The sequence below is a fragment of the Diprion similis genome, chromosome 2 (genome assembly GCF_021155765.1).
Source record: "Diprion similis isolate iyDipSimi1 chromosome 2, iyDipSimi1.1, whole genome shotgun sequence".
Taxonomy (NCBI): domain Eukaryota; kingdom Metazoa; phylum Arthropoda; class Insecta; order Hymenoptera; family Diprionidae; genus Diprion; species Diprion similis.
Genome location: NC_060106.1, coordinates 3,836,874 through 3,856,848, shown reverse-complemented (window position 1 = coordinate 3,856,848; position 19,975 = coordinate 3,836,874). Strand labels below are relative to the sequence as shown.

The window sequence follows — 19,975 nt, the reverse complement described above, 5'->3', positions numbered from 1 at the left end:
CCGGACAATATGAAAACACAAAAATGGTGAAACCATCAAACGGGAATGGTTATGTTTTTCGCCAGGCAATGGAAAACTTTACTGTTTCTTTTGTAAATTATTGAATACGGTTGAAACTCAATTTTCACACGGTGGATATTGCGACTGGAAAAACGCTAGCGATCGTTTGATAAAGCATGAGACGTCTTCGGCTCATCTCAAAGCTACGATTTCTTTTCAAACGCGTTCTCAAGAATCGGGCTGGATCGATTTCGAACTTATCCAACAATTGGACGACGAAATAAACTATTGGTGGAATGTACTCAAAAGAGTAGCATCCGTGATTCTCTTTGTTAGCGAGCGTGGTTTACCTTTTCGAGGAGACAACGAAATTATTGGTTATGCACACAACGGTAATTATCTTGGGTTGCTCGAATTACTTGCCGAGTATGATGATTTTCTGAAAGGACATATTGGAAATCATGCGAACCGTGGGCGAGGCCGTGTCAATTACCTCTCGTCGACAATTTGCAACGAATTTAGACAGTTGATCGTTCGACGTGTATTCGATGAAATTATTCGCCGAATTAAACATTCACAGTATTATTCGTTTACTCTTGATTCTACAAAAGATGAGGGTTACATAGATCAATTAGTTTTAATCTTTCGTTACATAGAAGAAAATGGTGATCAGGTCGAGAGATTTTTGCCTTCTATGCCAAACCAGGGTCATAAAGCAAAAGATATGTTTGACGGTTTGATGAATTTTTTAAATAAGAAACATCTTAATATAAAAAATTGCCGTGGTCAGTCATATGACAACTCATCGGCTGTGAGCGAGAAGTTTGCGGGTCTTCAAGCTTTGGTTCGAGAGGCGAATGACTTAGCATGCTGGGTTCCTTGTTTTGGACACTCGCTTAATCTGGTTGGAACTGATACAATGAATAGCTGTCCCAAGGCTAAATTTTTTTTCAGTTTTCTGGAACAAATTTATGTCTTTTTCACCTCTTCGACAGAGCGCTATAGCGCACTCGTTAGTTGCTTGAGATCAGCATGTACGCCAGAAAATCCCGTACATGTTCCGAAGAGGGTAAGCACAACTCGCTGGTCATCACGAGCAGATGCGACTAAATTTTTAGTCCGTGGTTATGCTCAAATTAAATCTACTTTATTGGAAATGGTAGGAGAGAATAGCAAGGCACGCGGGTTATATGACCAAATGTCCAAGCTCGATATCGGTATCTTTGCCGTTTTCTGGAATGAAATTCTCTTCAGAGTTAATCATACAAGCAAATGCTTACAGTCTCCTGAGATAGTTCTAAACACCTCAATAGAAATGCTCAAATCTCTTAAATCTTTCATTGAAATTAAAAGAGATTCACTTTCGGGGTACGAACGTCGAGGAGCAGAGCTATGTGGAAATAAACAGTATGTAATGGAGAACAAACGAAAGTGCACAGGTAACGTACGTCTGAATTCATTAGACTACGCGCATACGCCAGAAGTCGAGTTGACTGCATCAGAAAAATTTCGCGTACAGAGTTTTCTTCCGATTATTGACCAATTCTTTATGTCATTAACGAAAAGAATTTCCGCATACACAGAAATACATTCCCGATTCGGTTTTCTGAGAGAACTCAATGATCTGACTCCGGAAGAAATTAATTATCGGCCAAATCATTATGTGATGTTTACAAGAATGACCTTGATGAGAATCTTGGAATCGAGCTTGTACACTATACCTATAAGAGTTATCACTCAACGTTTGCTTGTTGCTGGAGCAAGATATTTTTATTTGTCATGGTTATGGCGCCCCACATTACCACTATACCTTTAATAATTATAGCCGTCACCAGTAATGTCAGTATCAGCCACGGATAAGGTTGTTCTTCGGACGCGTACAATGACTCAGTTACATCAGCGTTCGCTTGTCGGTGGGTAACAGCGTTGATCCGCGCCTCTTCGTACGAAAAAATTCTTAGGGTAACACTGACATTGCCTACCATTTCTTCCCGATTTATTGTGAGTTGTACGCTGCCCTCGGTCGTCATTGGAAAAAAGTCTTCACTGGGTTATCCCGATGTTTGTTGGTAGTGACGAAATGATTTATTTAAAGGTTGGCCAAGACTTTGTCCTCGGTTTCGATGGCTTGCTTGATTTCAACAGCGAGGTATGATGGAAACAGACGCGTTATTTCAAGGAGGACAATGCTGAGGTAATTCTCCGCAAAGGCAGTGCTCACTGTTGATCTGATGTGTTCCAGAGCAGCGCCGTACTCCTTCTCCGCTATTTGCCTAATACGATGAAGACTCGGTTCCTTATGGGGTGTCAGATTCCCTTTCTCTGCTATGTACATACGCGACGTATAATTTCTTACATTCGTTCACCGAATGGCATAAACGTTGAAGCCTCTGCAACCGTTCGTCGACACACACAAATATAGCTTTCAAACCGTTGAAGGTGGATTTCTGCATAACTATGGTGGGTTAATACGGTTTCTAGCGTTTCGCGGGTGACTGGAAGTTCTCGTCCTGGGTTCCGGTGCCTGTGGTGAATCTTTCCTTTTCCTCTGGATCAGTCACTTCGGCATCAGTAGGTACTTCGAATCTGATCGCTCGCTCGCCATGTGCCGTTGACAATTCGATATTGCAGTTACCAAGCTCAATTCGATTAAAGTACCATTGTGCATCGGTGTATCCTTCTATGTCGAAGTATTCAGTAATGTTGTCCAGCTCATCCGCCAGTCTCGACCAGGACGAAGGTGACAATCCCACACCCCCAGATGAGTTGTTGACTAGTTTGATGACCGGCTCAAACTGATCGTCGAACCGTAACCCGAGTCCGATGACTATTTTCTTCGTAAAGGAATTATTCAGACCGTATGTTGTCGACAGCACAAGATTTTTCTCAGACTTCTTTAAAGCCCTCGTGAAGGTTTTATAAATTTTATTCGCGTTTCCCATTGGTGCAGAAGATCTTGATGTAGCCATAGTTCACGTGAGGATTCTTTCGTAGTTGTCGCAAGACTGACACACCCCCGCGTCTGGGTTGATTACAAAGGGTGTGATTCACCCGCCCCTGCTAAACGCTCTTGGTAACGCAACTGAAAAGAGTTAACAGGAATCTAATGTCTTGGATCATGCAGGGGATCCCCACCAGACTGTATTTAACACATGCCATTGTTTATATCTCGTTTCCGTTTTCACGAGGGGAGTAAAACGGATGCAATTTATCAAGGGGTAGAATACGCAGACATTAAAAGTGACCGAGTTGATATACATAGATATTATAAGAAAGCAAGATGTGTGTATAGTGTGGCCACACGCCCTTACGGTATGCTAAAAGTGACCTCTCCGGGGTCTCATCTCGATGTCGCAAGATGAGTCTACGATCTCCAGCGGTCAAAGCTGAAATAGGTTTATGTCTCGTGTCCGTTACGGAGGGCGGTGCAAATAATTGTCGTCTATCGAGGGAAGTATATGTAGTCATTACAAGAGAAGAAAGATGATGAAAAGGGTTGCGGGTGTATACAGCATGGTTCATGTTATGTGAGTAATGTTTGGGCCTTGTTACGGAGGGCAGGTTGGTCCCCGCTATTCCGTGGTACACCCTTACGGTATGTTGATTGTTATGACTTAGAGAACAGCGAAGGAATTTCACCGGCTGCCTCATTTCGATGTCGCAAGATGAGTTTACGATCTTCAACGGACAAAGCTGCAATAGGTTTATATTTCGTATCCGTTACGGAGGATGGCGTAGGTAGTTGCCGTATATCGAGGGAAGTATATGTAGCCGTTACAAGAGAAGAAAAATAATGAAAAGGGTTGCGGGTGTATACAGTATGGTTCATGTTATGTAAGTAATGTTTGGGCCTTGTGACGGAGGGCAGACTGGTCCCCGCTTTTCCGTGGTACACCCTTGCGGTATGCTGATTGCTTTGACTTAGAGAACAGCGAAAGGATTTCACCGGCTGTCTCATTTCAATGTCGCAAGATGATTCTACGATCTTCAACGGACAAAGCTGCAATAGGTTTATATCTCGTGCCCGTTACGGAGGGTGGTGCAGGTAGTTACCGTCTATCGAGGGAAGTATATGTAGCCGTTATAAGAGAAGAAAGATGATGAGAAGGGTTGCGGGTGTATACAGTATGGTTCATGTTATGTGAGTAATGTTTGGGCCTTGCGCCGGAGGACAGGCTGGACCCCACTTTCCGTGGTACACCCTTACGGTATGTTGATTGTTATGCCTTAGAGAACAGCGAAGGGATCTCACCGATTGACCCATTTCGATATCGTATCATTCATAGGATGTTACAGTGAATAGGCCGGTTCTCGCTTCACCCCCTACACCTGAAAGGGTCAGCGTTTGATATAACTGCGGGGCAGCGAAAGGATGCTGAGGGAATCTTATTGCGTGTTTGTCAACGTTCCCGTAAAATTAACGTACTCTCTTGCAACCAAAAATCGCAGGTAGATGATACTACGAAGGATTGGATGCTAGCGCTTGTACTGTACGTCCTGTATTTGTGTGACATATTCTGATTTTGTAGTCTAGCGATGGATCCTCCGACGCTGACATGTAGTCTGTATTGGGCAGAGGACTGATATCTTGGTCGACGTGGCTTTGGTTTATTTTTCAGCCCATCTACGGGTGCTTCGGCACTAGCTGCCGCGGAGGGTTTACGTTAGCGGGTCATAGTAAAATTTCATACACTTAAGGAGCGGTGGGTTAGCGTATTGTATTAGCATTTGGTCTAAACAAAGCCCGACCTACTGAATTTATAAATAGTTGTGCGCTCGGAGATCTTCGCAGTTTGAAAATCGCTTTGCTGAAAAATAGAACCCTATATTTCGAAATGTGTAAAATCTCAGAGCTACGGTACGCTGTGGCGAAGGCGGCTAGTTTAGCCCGCAAGAGCAACGGTGTTCTTCGACGCGTGCGTCCCGTTTTCCGTCGGGAGGTGTTGTTCCGGATGACACCGGCGGAATTGCTTCGGCAATTGAGGCACCTCCTGGCGGTCTGCGGGGCACGGTCGCACAATAATTTTGAGTGTCTCAGTGCGGCCGTGCGGGTGATCCGTAGGCGGGGTGCCTCCCGTTTCGCGATTATTCGTGGGTTGATGGCCGAGTTTGAGGAGCGCACAGGTAAGTTTGAAACGGTGTTTGTGCTATGAGTGGTGTAGGTTTTAATCATTGTGGAATTTAAATAACCGGATATCCGATATGGGGTAGAGAATGAAGAAAAATACAATGTGGAAAGAATTGCATCGAGTTTTTCATCCGGTAGAATTAAGATCAATGCTGATGGATACAGCGGAGAACGAAGCTGCCCTCAGCGCGGCCTGTGCGAGATGCGAGGAGATTGATATGCAACGTGGGGTGGACGAGGCGATGGCTGTGGAGGAGGCTGCGCAACCGGTTCGCGATGGTAACCCCAGATGATTTGCCTGTTCGATATGACTCCGCATGGAGTATCCGTGTGTAAATATATTGTGCGTGAACGGTATATCAAGTTTTCTATCCGTTAGATTTCTTATCATTGCTAAACGGGACGCCGAAAATCGAAGCATCTCTACAGGAAGCATGTGCGACTTGCGAGAAGCAGGCAGCGCCTGCATGCAATCAACAAGCAGATGGGTCCGTAGAGAGGGTGAATTCTGCCGAACGGGACGGTAAGTCCAGATAATTTGTATGTTCGATATACCGCATCGCGGAGTACCCGTGTGTAAATACGTCGTGTGTATGTGAGCTGTCTTTCAAAAGGTTGAAGAAAAAGTCTTCTTTATCGCGTATACTGATAGAAGTTATTGCGTCCGTTGCAGAAATTGATTTATCACACGCGTCAACCCTAGTGTTGTCGTGCCCGAGACCAATAGAAGCGTTGGATATTAAAGGTATAGAAAAAGTTTTAAAACGGCAAGTAACTAGGGTATTCTGATATGATCTCACGCATAATTTCTTTTCGGGCGGATAATTAGAGCCGGTCGTTGTTCGCGAGCCAGAAGAAGCAGGGGTAGAAGAAGAAGATGAAGAAGGGGTCGGTTATGAAATATCGCCGATGGATGAGGCTGTGATATTCTCGTGGCAGCTGTCTCCCGAGAGTGAAGTGTTCACACAGCTGACATTCACACCGCCTCCGGAGGATGAGGATGATTTTTAAACTGTGGGGAAGTAAACACGCGGGTACTCGACAGTGTGCGTTTCTAGTAAAATCTACGAGATTTGACAATACCTATTGAATTGACAGTTCGTTACTACAGGATTTAGGATGAATTTTGTTTTTGTATGTACAACAGGGATACCCATTGTCAGACGAGATGCTGGCCCATATGGCATTAACGAGGGTGCCAGTACCTCCGGTTTACAGACCGGTGGGGGTAGAGTCAGGATGAATCGCGATAACGATTCTAACGCGACATTAGAGTCCGACGATGACGATGACGAAGACGACGAGACAGAGACAGCTTCAGGCGTGACATACGAGACGAACGAAGACGATGACGACGACGACGTGCCAGAGACAGCTAACTCTGGAAGCACGGGCAGGGAAACGGAACGGTGGAGTGAAGCTGCGAGTGAGTCTGAGTCAAGTCAGACATCCGAGGACGGGGCTAGTTCACTGCGTAACCATTTTACGGTTATCGGTGAATCGTCGAAATTTATTCGTAAATTCGCTGTCACTGGGCGCGAATTACGAATAAAGATCGTGGCCCCTAAGTCGGGTGTTAATCTAGTGGGGTGGCTGGAGGACGCGTTCGGGGACCTGCATGCGTATGCCGTAGCAACGTGCCGTAGTAACGACTACATAGGTTTCACGTTTAGCGCTGATAGCTTCAGTCAAGGTCCTGCGCGGTTATCGTTCCGTCCGGTGAGGGACTCGCGGTACACTGACCTTTGGAAGCTAGTTTTTAGCGTAGCCCAGAGCGCATCAGAGTTTGGCGTTGACAGTGTCTTTACCGTGACGGTACACAGCGTTGGCGTACCGACGGGCCGCGGAAAGCCGAAGCCGATCACGCATGCGGGGGTATTTAAAAAATCCGTCGTGCAGATTATCAACAGCGACGGACTGTGCCTACCTCGCGCCCTCGTTGTAGCCAAGGCTCACGCCGAGAGGGGCCCGGCCCGCAGCGGTGCCCTGCACGAGCATTACGAGATGGTGAGGTTTGCTAGGTCAAGCATCCAGCGTGCAGAGGCTCGTAATCTTGTTGCGAGCGCTGGTGTAGAGATTCCGCCAACAGGATGCACGGTGTATGAAATCGCACAGTTCCAGAACTATCTGGCACGTGAGGGATTGCTCATCACAGTGTACGAGTTGGGGAGGCTAGGTACCGGCGAAGCGGCATTTTACGACGGAACTGCCGTGGTGAGAGCAACCGGAACAGGCGATGTCAGGCACCGTTTGAATCTGCTGTACTATCCAGACGAACAGCATTATTGTCCGATTGTCAATTTAACCGCGGCGGCAGCAGGGGCCTTCTTTTGTCAACCCTACAATAGAAAATTTAACAACGGGTACGAACACCGATGCTCTGAAAAGTGCCAACAGTGCCTTGCATCGCCACCGTGCAACAGCGAGTCTCGCGAGATCCAGTGTCCCGATTGCAGGCGCGTGTTTCGCGGTAACGGCTGCCTGGAGTATCACCACAGGATCGGCTCCGTCAGTCCGCGTCGCTCCGTATGTACAACACTGCGTTTATGCCTGGATTGCGGGCGATTCGTAAATCTTTCGAGGCGGAATCACATTTGTGAAACTCGTTTTTGCGCCACGTGCCGATGCAACAGACCATACAATCACTACTGCTACATGACGCCACTAAAAGACGCGACCAGGCCGAAACGTTACATCTTTATTTTCTATGATGATATACGCAATGTATCCACGATCACGACATATCGAACGGATGTTCCGCTTGCGGGCTCGTACGTGAGTTCGTTTTCAGGAGGGATCCGGTGAAGGAGCTGGCAGACTTGGCTACTCGGCCCGTTCACGACTTTGCACGTATAGTATGCATTGCACACAATGCAAAAGGTTTTGACGCGCAATTCGTACTGCGGCATATGGTTGAGCAGGCTGGAAATCCGCCGCAGGTCATCTTAAGCGGTAGCAAGATCATTATGCTAGAAACGGGGCACACCCGTTTTCTAGATTCTCTAGCGTATATGCCTATGGCATTATCGGCGCTACCGAAGGCATTTGGACTACCGGCTGCTTCCGTGAAAGGTGTATTCCGTCACCTTTTCAATACCCCTGAAAACGTTGGTTACGTGGGACCGCTTCCCGCAGCAAAGTTTTACTCTCCGGATACCATGAGTAGCGATGCGCGAGCAGAGTTTTACTTGTGGTACAACGAGGATGTAACGAACGATCAAGTGTTTGACTTTGATGCGGAATTGCTGTCGTACTGCCGGTCGGACGTCGATATATTGCGGCGCGCGTGCGTAGCATTCAGGGACGTATATCTGGAATGCGGCAGAGTGTATCCCTTTACCGAGAGCATGACAATTGCCTCGGCTTGCTCGGCGGTGTTCCGTAAGAATTTCTTAAAACCAGAGCGAATAGGTATCCTGCCACCGGGTGGCTATCGACTTGCCGACGCCCAGTCTCGCAAGGCTCTGGAATAGCTAGTCCTGAAGGAGCGCGAGCTGGGCATTTACATCAGGCATGCCGGAAACGGGCGTGAGTTTCGGATTCCGGAGACAGGTCGCAAGGTGGACGGATGCCATGTCGCGGGCGACGGCACGCGGCACGTCTTCGAATTCCATGGGTGCTTCTGGCACGGCTGTCGCGAATGTTTGCGAATCAACCGCGACAGACGTAACGTTAACGGTGAGTCATTGGACAAGCGTTACGAAGAAACTCGTGCGAAGACCAAGCGTATGCGTGAACTGGGTTACCGCGTGACAGTGCAGTGGGAATGCGTCTTTGATCGAGGCTTGAGGGAGAACGAGGAGATGAGGAAGTACGTGGCGACACACCCGCTGACCACTGCCACTGCCACGAGCGAAGCGCTCGACCCGCGTGATGCGTTCTACGGCGGTCGAACGGGGAACACTTCCCGATACTACGAGGTGAAAACGGATGCAGCGGGCAACGCGTGCGAGGAAATACGATACGTCGATGTTTATTCGTTGTATCCGTTCATCTGCAAGAATGGATGGTTCCAAGTTGGCCACCCGACGGTTTACGTTGGAGAGGAGTGTAAGCTCCTGACAGGGGCGAGCGGTTGCGACATCACGCAAGTCTAGGGGTTGATCAAATGTCGAGTTTTACCGCCGCGCAATCTTTAACACCCTGGTTTGCCGGTGCGCATGCATGACAAACTCATGTTTGCTTTGTGCCGCTCATGTTGTCAGAGTTTGCGTCAGGGTGAGTGTAGACATGATGACGAGGCCGCGCTAGAATTCAAGGGCACGTGGGTGTCCGTTGAATTGAAAAAAGCCGTGGAGATGGGCTATAAGATCAAGAGCATTCGCGAAATCTGGCAGTATACGGTAACATCTTTTGATCCGACTACTCGTCAAGGTGGGCATTTCGCCGACTACATCGACACCTTCCTCAAAATTAAGCAAGAGGCAAGCGGCTGGCCTGCTGAATGCGAGGACGAGTCGGCTCAAATGCGGTATCTCGACGAGTACGAACGTGTCGAGGGTATACGGCTAGATTGCGACCGTATTACAAAGAATCCCGGTATGCGATCGGTCTCTAAATTATGTCTAAACTCAATTTGGGGTAAGTTTGGGCAACGTGAGAACCTGGTAAAAACGGAGGTTATCAAGACGCGACAGCAGCTGCTCGAGCTTTTGACCAACCCTGAAGTCGAGGTGTCCGGTTTGCTGCCTGTAAACGACGATGTACTGTACGTGCGTTGGTCGCACGCGCAACACAGCGTTGAACCGTCAGCACTGGCGAACGTCGTGATTGCCGCGTACACCACTGCTCAGGCTCGGCTGAAGCTCTACTCGTACCTCGAGAAGCTCGATCGGCGCGTTCTCTACTACGATACCGATTCAGTGATTTATACCCGGAACCACCACCGACCAAACGCGTATGAACCTCCTACGGGTAACTTCCTTGGCGATCTAACGGACGAGCTGGAGCCTTACGGCCGTGGGAGCTTTATACGGGCTTTTGTCTCTGGGGGGCCAAAGTTCTACGCTTTCATCGTCAAACGTCCGAATGGTGAAGAGGTTGAAATTTGCAAGGTGAAAGGTATAACGCTGAAACACGGTGAGCTCGAAAATTAACTTCGAGGCCATCAAAGGGATGGTGGTAGAAGCCGCTGCACCCATCAATTTGGAGTATCGTGCTATTCGCCGTACGGAACTGCACGCAGTGGTGACTCGCTCCGAGTGCAAAACGTGCAAGCCTGTATTCGCGAAAAGGCGTTGCTGCGTCGACAGGTTCGACACGCTGCCCTACGGTTACCGCGCTGGGTGATGATCAACCCAGCCTCCAAACAGTTTCACGCTCCCGCTACCGTCTTCTCACCCCTGCGGTACAAACACCCGGACGGAAGTTTACAGGCCACGCACACGCTCGACCGACAGACAAACAAACAGACAGAGACCACCGATGGGCTTCTTACCCCCATCCAGCTGTTATTCGAACCGGCGAGACTCTCATCCCCGGACACCCTACGAGAAACCCGCTTGTATGCGCACCACCCAGCTGTATAAAGGTTAGTACCACACGTGAATCCTAATCCAGCATGAAAAATTGTAAAAAACAAAAATCTCAGATTGCACGTAAAAAATCTAGCACTTCAACCGCGGCGGGGCACGCTGCTTTCAAGCTGATATCACAGCGCGCACGCGTACGAGCGAGCTCATGGCGTACGCGCCACACGCTCAATCAGCTAGTACGTTTATGACCGCGCCGATAAGCTCGTACCTGCGCGGCCCGCGTGCGCTTGAATATGCTCATGGTCAGCGCTCGAAGGGGTACCGCCGCCGCCGCCGCCGCCGCCGCCGCGAACAGGCTTGCATAGTAAAAGAACGTGTCTTCAACTGATTAAATTTTTATAGATCTTGCATCATCTCTGAATTCTTCTTCTTCTTCTCACTTCGCTCAATAATCCCGCTCATCAATGACGGACACACGCTGGAAACATCCGTTTCCGGCCATCATCGCCGGTCCATCAGGATGCGGCAAATCGAATTTCGTCAAGAATTTTCTGCGTCATGGTTCGTCGATGTGCGACACAAAATTTAGTCGCGGGAATAAGGGTACAGAGTACCGCGAAGAGTTACCCCAACACGCCGATTACGACGGCGATAAAAATCCGAAACTCTTGATAATCGACGATTTCATGCGAGAGGTTTCAAACAACGTTGTCGTGGATCTTTTCACCAAGGTCTGCCATCATAATAATCTCAGCGTCTTCTACATAACGCAGAATCTGTTTCACAAGGGACACGGTCAACGAGATATTTCCCTCAACGCAAACTACATAGTCTTCTTCAAAAATCCACGGGATCGCGCCCAGATTCAGCATCTCGCCAGACAGGTATATCCCGAGAATCCGAGGTTTGTTCAAGAGGCCTATCACGACGCTACCGCAGCGCCGCACGGATATCTACTTCTCGACCTCAAGCAATCCACTCCAGAGAATTGCCGTTTCCGATCAAATATCTTTCCTTCGGACGAAAATCACTATGTCTACGTTCCGCGAAAGGATATAAAGGTCAGCAACGCGCATCGTGTTCCAGTCGTTCAGTTGTGATGCCTCGAATACGCCGTACCGCGCCCGGACGCAGAGCTCGTGCTGGTTTCACCGAAGCAAACACCGCAGCGCTGCACGCCTTGCAGAAATTGAACCCGACGCAGAGATCAGCATTGCTACGCACAGCAGATGATTCGTTGGTAAAGACCATTTGTGAGTGTGCATTGAACACCTTGGAGGGTAACGTAGCACTGTCCAGAGCGCAGAAAATTCGTCTGGGGCGTCATAAACGGACATTACGAAGATTGGCCAGCAACCAGGGTACCTGGAAGTCGAAAAAGCGATTTCTTGTTCAACGTGGGAACGGTGTCCACGCCCTCTTACTCGTACCGATACTCGGTACTCTAGCTTCCAGTCTCTTCTCCAAATAACGAGATGGAGCGTACAAAGAAGATGGTTTTAATTTCGATGGAAAGTATGGAGAGATTTCAACAACGTGTCAGCGAGGGTATAGCCGCTACGCTTTCGCCTGGAAATACATCTACCACTCGCACCGATCCCGCTTCAAGGCTCGACAGCGAGATGAAGGACGTCTTGAACCATCCGTCGAAAGACGATGCAGAAAAGTGGAAACTATATCAGCAGGTACTTCAACGATATTTGTTTTTTGCAAACGACGCACGCAAGCCCATGAAATTAGATGTTCTCGAGGAGAAGGAGGAGGATGAGGAGGAGGAAGACGAAAACGCAGCCGAAAAATCAGTGGTATCACTCTGTGCTGGGTGGGCCGCTGCGAGCCCTGACAATGTTCAAACGCAGTCAAAGAAAGTCGGGTCAGCAGTACCGAAAAAGTACCGCACAAAGGCCGAAATGCTGATGCGCAATCTCGGTGGCGTACCGAAGCGATTTACGTGCAATGCCACAGGAACCGTCTTGATAGACGGCGTTACAGTTCCCGGGACAAACATCGTCGACCTGGACTTTTACTCCCGCAGGGGCTGGCCAGTTTGCACGGTTTTTTCACACGCTCAACGTACCCCGAGAATACGTGGGTATAACGATACGCTTTGGACAGACATACGCACATTCGATGCGCCGGGTCTATCGAAGGGCACTCCGCAACAACCGTTGCCACGCACCAGTAGCTCGTCAACGAAGCGGCGAAGCGGGGCAAGCGTTACACCCGTGTCCAGCCGATCTCACGACTTAGGATACGCCCTACGCAATCGCGTCACCAGGACAAAATCTAGTTGGAAAACACTTCAGCTGAAGAAGAAAAATGACGACTCTGCTTGAAGAAGCGTATTACGATCCCTCGCATACCGCCGGTTACGCTGGGGCACGAATTCTGGAACGCCTTGCGCGCAAAATTAACTCTCGCGAATCGGTGAGAAAATGGCTGGTGGCTCAGGATGCCTACACGTTACACAAACCCGTGCACAGAAAATTTCCGAGAGCAAGGTACAGCGTTTCCAACATAGACGACGTGTGGGAAGCTGATCTGGCTGATCTGAGTTCCATGAAAGGTCGCAACAATGGTTTTCGTTATCTCCTGGTGGTCATCGACGTATTGAGCAAGTACGCTTGGGTGGTCCCGCTAAAACGAAAGACAGCCGCAACCGTTGCTGAAGGTTTTGAGCAAGTGTTACGCACTACGCCGCGCAGACCCGACCTGCTGCAAACGGACAAGGGTAAAGAATTTGTCGGAAGAGCTTTTCAGAAAATACTTCGCGACAATGAAATACGATATCGTGTTACACGTAATCCTGACATCAAAGCAGCTATCGTGGAGCGATTCAATCGTACGCTCAAGGAACGTCTGTGGCGCTACTTTACGCACAAAAAGACGCGACGCTACGTTGATGTTTTGCCGCAAGTCGTGCAAGCATACAACAACACGATTCACTCGAGCATTGGGATGGACCGTCGGTAGTGACGCTTCGTAATGCTGCAACGGCACGTGCCCACATGCAAAAGCGTTATCCACCCCGTCAGCAAGCAACGGCAAGCCGAGGTTCGGCAAGAATGACTTTGTACGAATAAGTAAAACCAAGGGCACGTTCGACAAAGGCTACGTAGCAAACTGGAGCGAAGAATTATTCAAGATCCGGCGAGTGCTTGCGCGTTTGCCGATGGTATACGTCTTGGAAGATCTCAACGGCGAGGTGATCGACGGTTTGTTCTACGAGCCTGGACTTCAGTGCGTGAAGGGGGAAAACGCATAGTTGATAAAACTGCGCACTACCGTGGCATGACCCTCAGTCTCTGTTGGTTCATTGTCGATCTCATGCAGCAAAGGAAACGAAAATGGCCCGGGATCAGTTTTACCCAACTTTACCGAGCAACAGCTCGATGCAGTTTTTTCCGGAGAATCGGACGTGCTGTTACATTACGCAGTTACTGCGTCAGATCCAATTAACGGGTGAATAGGAAGTTGGGCTGGCCGAGATCCACTATCCACTTACGTTTGAACACCCACCAGGGTATGTGCCACCGAAAGATGAAACGGCTCCCTGCGTAACGTATTGCGGTTCAGCTGAAGATGGTGCAGTTGTGATATCGGAGTGCAAGGTATCCGAAACCAACAAATCATTAAGGGTCCCTGGCTGCCAGATGTTTATTTATTGCGACCTAGTGGAACCACGCATCGTTGGAGACGTTTACGAACCGCTGTTACGAGTCATTCAAACATGTGGTAAAGACAGCACCTCACGAGGCGAATCAGAGATGAAAACCTTGTCACAGCTGTACTACGTGTCACTGATGCTGACCAACTTTCATACCATCGAAATCGATATAAGAGATCAATTCGGAAGACCAGCGCCATTCGCACGCGGGACTTTGACGGTTACGCTGCACTTCAGACGATTCAGTAATTGGATGAAATCACGTTGAAACGGGGGTAAGGAGTTACGCGGCAAAAATAACAAGAGAAAGAACAACAGGTACAACATGACCCATTACGCGCATCATTACGAAGCTCAACTTGGCGGTGGAGGCATAGAAACGGTTTACCGAGGTGCACCACATCAGCGAGGACACGGAATCGGGAGCTTCTTGGGAGGCCTGTTTCGTCGAATATTTCCGTTGCCGACCAGTGGTGCCAGAGTGGTCGGAAAAGAGGCACTGCGTGCAGGGATGAACGTTATGTCAGACATAAACAACGACACACCGTTCAAACAGTCAGTCAAGAGGCGAATCGCAGAATCGGGACATAATTTGAAGAGAGCTGTTGAAGAAAAGATTGATAAACTCATGAAGGGGTCTGGCTATAAAAGGCGTGCCGTAGGATAAGCGCGTCGGTCAAACATCGCCCGCGTGAACAGTCTTGTCGACGCGCGACGAACAGCTGGTACAGCGGGAAAAATTAGACGGAGAAGGTCGAAGAAGAAAACAACGGCAAAGACACCCAAGCGGGCCGGAACCACCAAGAAAACAAAACGGAAAAAGTGTTGTAAAAAACGGGCCCTTACAGACATATTTGGACCCCGGTAAATCCACGCGCCGCACGCCTACAACGTAAACATCAGCAATGGCCTTCGTGCACGCGCATTCGGGTGAGTGTATGAAGTCGCAACTGGAATTATTTTCTCTACCACCAACGCAGACGTCTATTGAGGCTGGTCAATGGGTACACTACAAGCCCGTATCATCTCTAACCGATGATTCCCCGATTGAATTTGTTGTACCTGGAAACGGCGATGAGTACATCGACTTGGCACACACTATGCTTAGCGTACGAGTGAAGTTACAGCTATCGGCTCCGGTCACCCCAGCAGGCGAAGGCAACGCACCCACTCCGCACGCCACTCCGGTAAATAATCTGCTCCACTCAATGTTCAATCAAGTCGATATATTCTTCAATCAAAAACTAGTCTCCCCAGCCAACAACTCTTATGCCTATCGAGCGTACATAGAGACCCTACTGAATTACGCACCTCACGCCAAGAAATCTCATCTTTCATCGGCATTATGGTACGACAGCGAGGAAGGAGTATCAGATGTATACGACGCCGACGCTGCCGGTGCGGATCGCGGATTCATCGAACGCAAACGGATCACGAGCAATGCCCGTACCGTTGATCTCATTGGTCATCTACACTGCGACGTATTCAATCAAGACAAAGTTTTACTCAACGGTGTGGAACTGCGTCTTCGCCTCGTCAGATAGCTTTTGCATCATGGAAGCCGAAAATCACCACAAGCTACACATCCTGGAAACTTCGCTGCTCGTTCGTCGGGTGAAGATCAGCCCCGGAATCTTGTTGGCGCATGCACGGACACTAGCCAAAGATACAGCAAAATACCCCGTGACCAGAGTCGAGGTGAAATCCTTTACCATACATGCAGGAGTACAAGCAGAAACGCTGGATAATGTGATACTCGGTCAGCTACCGAAACGAGTGATGATCGGATTTGTCAGCAATAAAGCCTTCAACGGAGGCAGACAACGCAATCCATTCAATTTTCAAAACTACTTTCTGAATTTCCTCTCGCTATACGTCGACGGAGTGCAAGTTCCATCGAAACCGCTACAGATGAACTTTGGCAAAGTCGATCTCTACGTGGACGCCTATCACACCCTCTTCTCCGGTACGGGGATTCATTTTCTGAACGAAGGAAATGGTATCAATCGATAACAGTTCGCCAAAGGAAATTGTCTAATGGCATTTCATCTAACTCCCGATCTCTCCGCCAACTGTCCGTCTCACTGGTCGCTCATCAAACACGGAACTCTCAGGGTCGGAGTGCGCTTTGACGAAGCCCTCAAACAAACTGTGAATTGCCTGGTGTACGCTGAATTCGATAATCTGATTGAAGTGGATGCTGCACGTCAGGTCATTACAGATTTTTCGGGGTAAGAGTTACTCCTATCCCATCTCGGGCGCTGTCGCGACACAGCAGGTGGTGACTTCCGCTAGAGGGGACGCGCTCACTCCTCCACTCCAACGTCTTCAAGGGGAGCATCAGGCCAGTTGGAGACATCGGATAAACACGGCTGCATATAAAACGCCTCACGCAACTGCAATGCCGAGTCAGTCAGCATTCAAACTACACCGCGACAGCATAGCTCTTGCAATCTTTGTTCACTCGAGTACGTTCGTTGAAGCTCAAGTATGGATTACGTGATAGATATCCAAGGGTTTCGAGATGTCTACGGCAAATTCATACCGAAAAAAGTGACAGTCGTCACCCTCAATCGCTACTCGGCACATTGGCTAGTAGAACCACCATATCCCTTCGCGGATCTGCCACTTAAAGAACGTGCCGTGAATAATTACGTTACCTGTTACCACCACGGCATCGAGTGGTTCGAAGGTGACATCACTCTGCTTCAACTAGCCGTTAATCTACGAGAAATCGCACGTAACGCTCATCGTATTGTTGCCCGCGGACGCGAGAAATCGAAATATATTGGAAATGTTACTGCGCGACAAGTATTGAACTTGGAGGACCTCGAATGCCCGGCATTCGGTGCGGGGCAGCTGAGTGGCTGGAGCTTTGTCGAACCCGCCCAAGAATTTCAGGATCGGTTCATGAATAGCCAAGATCCTTTGAAAAATGTAGAATTCCTGGCAATCTCGTCTATAAATCAAGATATCTCCAATTTTTCTGCTGGTCTGACCTGAATGTCTGCGATTCTGACAAACGCGCATGACAATTCAAGGTCTCATCCGTAACTTGGTCGGAACGGTCAGAACCGACGAGAATCTAGAGTTTTTCAGCCAAATACCAACTTTTTTCTGAATTTTCGGTGCGGGGCAGCTGAGTGTCTGAAGCTTTGTCGAACCCACCCAAGAATTTCAGGATCGGTTCATAAATAGCCGAGATCCGTTGGAAAATGTAGAATTCCTGGCTATCTCGTCTCTGAATCGAGATATCTCCAATTTTTCTGCTGGTCTGACCTGAATGTCTGCGATTCTGACTAACGCGCATGAAAATTCGAGGTCTCATCCGTAACTTGGTCGGAATGGTCAGGACCGACGAGAATCTAGGGTTTTTCAGCCAAATACCAACTTTTTTCTGAATTTTCGGTGCGGGGCAGCTAAGAGTCTGGAGCTTTGTCGAACTCACCCAAGAATTTCAGGATCGGTTCATGAATAGCCGAAATCCGTTGAAAAATGTAGAATTCCTGGATATCTCGTCTCTGAATCGAGATATCTCCAATTTTTCTGCTGGTCTGACCTGAATGTCTGCGATTCTGACAAACGCGCATGACAATTCGAGGTCTCATCCGTAACTTGGTCGGAACGGTCAGGACCGACGAGAATCTCGGGTTTTTCAGCCAAATACCAACTTTTTTCTGAATTTTTGGTGCAGGGCAGCTGAGTGTCCGGAGCTCTGTCGAACCCACCCAAGAATTTCAGGATCGTTTCATGAATAGCCGAGATCCGTTAAAAAATGTAGACTTCCTGGCTACCTCGTCTCTAAATCAAGATATCTTCAATTTTCCTGCTGGTCTGACCTGAATGTCTGCGATTCTGACAAACGCGCATTACAATTCGAGGTCTCATCCGTAACTTGGTCAGAACGGTCGGGACCGACGAGAATCTAGGGTTTCGCAGCCAAATACCAACTTTTTTCTGAATTTCCGGTGCGGGGCAGCTGAGTGTCTGGAGCCCTGTCGAACGCACCCAAGAATTTCAGGATCGGTTTATAAATAGCAGAGATCCGTTGAAAAATGTCGAATTTCTGGCTATCTTGTCTCTAAATCAAGATTCCTCAATTTTTCTGCTGGTCTGACCTAAATGTCTGCGATTTCGACAAACGCGCATTGCAATTCGACGTCTCATCCGTAACTTGGTCAGAACGGTGAGAACCGACGAGAATCGAGGGTTTCTCGGCCAAATACCAACTTTTTTCTGAATTTCCGGTGCGGGGCAGCTGAGTGTCTGGAGCCCTGTCGAACGCACCCAAGAATTTCAGGATCGGTTCATAAATAGCCGAGATCCGTTGAAAAATGTCGAATTTCTGGCTAACTTGTCTCTAAATCAAGATTCCTCATTTTTTCTGCCGGTCTGACCTGAAGTTCTGCGATTTTGACGAACGCGCATTGCAATTTGTGGTCTCATGCGCAACTTGGTCAGAACGGTCAGAACCGACAAGAATCGAGGGTTTCTCGGCCAAATACCAACTTTTTTCTGAATTTTCGGTGCGGGGTAGCTAGGTGTCTGGAGCTTTGTCGAACCCACCCAAGAATTTCAGGATCGGTCCATAAATAGCCGAGATCCGTTGAAGAATGTAGAATTCCTGGCTATCTCGTCTCTAAATCGAGATATCTCCAATTTTTCTGCTGGTCTGACCTGAATGTCTGCGATTCTGACAAACGCGCATTACAATTCGAGGTCTTATCCGTAACTTGATCAGAACGGTCAAAACCGACGGGAATCTAGGGTTTCTCAGCCAAGTATCAACTTTTTTCTGAATTTCCGATGCGAGGCAGCTTAGTGTCTGGAGCTCTGTCGAACCTACCCAAGAATTTCAGGATCGGTTCATGAATAGCCGAGATCCGTTAAAAAATGTAGAATTCCTGGCTATCTCGTCTCTAAATCGAGATATCTTCAATTTTTCCGCTAGTCTGACCTGAAAGTCCGCGATTCTGACAAACGCGCATTACAATTCTAGGTCTCATCCGTAACTTGGTCAGAACGGTCGGGACCGACGAGAATCTAGGGTTTCGCAGCCAAATACCAACTTTTTTCTGAATTTTCGGTGCGGGGTAGCTAGGTGTCTGGAGCTTTGTCGAACCCACCCAAGAATTTCAGGATCGGTCCATAAATAGCCGAGATCCGTTGAAGAATGTAGAATTCCTGGCTATCTCGTCTCTAAATCGAGATATCTCCAATTTGTCTGCTGGTCTGACCTGAATGTCTGCGATTCTGACAAACGCGATGACAATTCGAGGTCTCATCCGTAACTTGGTCGGAACGGTCAGGACCGACGAGAATCTAGAGTTTTTCAGCCAAATACGAACTTTTTTCTGGATTTTCGGTGCGGGGCAGCTGAGTGTCTGAAGCTTTGTCGAACCCACCCAAGAATTTCAGGATCGGTTCATAAATAGCCGAGATCCGTTGAAAAATGTAGAATTCCTGGCTATTTCGTCTCTAAATCGAGATATCTCCAATTTTTCTGCTGGTCTGACCTGAATGTCTGCGATTCTGACAAACGCGCATGACAATTCGAGGTCTCATCCGTAACTTGGTCGAAACGGTCAGAACCGACGAGAATCTAGGGTTTCTCAGACAAATACCGACTTTCATCTGAATTTTCGGTGCAAGACAGCTAAGTGTCTGGAGCTCTGTCGAACCCACACAAGAATTTCAGGATCGGTT

At 48.4% G+C, this 19,975-nt stretch overlaps 2 protein-coding genes across 2 annotated transcripts; both read left to right on the top strand.

The window, feature by feature from the left end:
• Positions 1 to 23: 23 nt before the first annotated feature.
• Positions 24 to 1,610, top strand: LOC124416216 (zinc finger MYM-type protein 1-like). The gene is made up of 3 exons (XM_046897141.1): positions 24 to 92; positions 176 to 1,439; positions 1,567 to 1,610. The coding sequence occupies exons 1-3, from the start codon at positions 24 to 26 to the stop codon at positions 1,608 to 1,610; spliced, it is 1,377 nt and encodes a 458-aa protein (XP_046753097.1).
• A 13,564-nt stretch (positions 1,611 to 15,174) lies between these two features.
• Positions 15,175 to 15,813, top strand: LOC124416215 (uncharacterized protein F54H12.2-like). Its single transcript, XM_046897140.1, has one exon. It carries the CDS (start codon positions 15,175 to 15,177, stop codon positions 15,811 to 15,813), a length of 639 nt encoding a protein of 212 aa, XP_046753096.1.
• Positions 15,814 to 19,975: the final 4,162 nt, after the last annotated feature.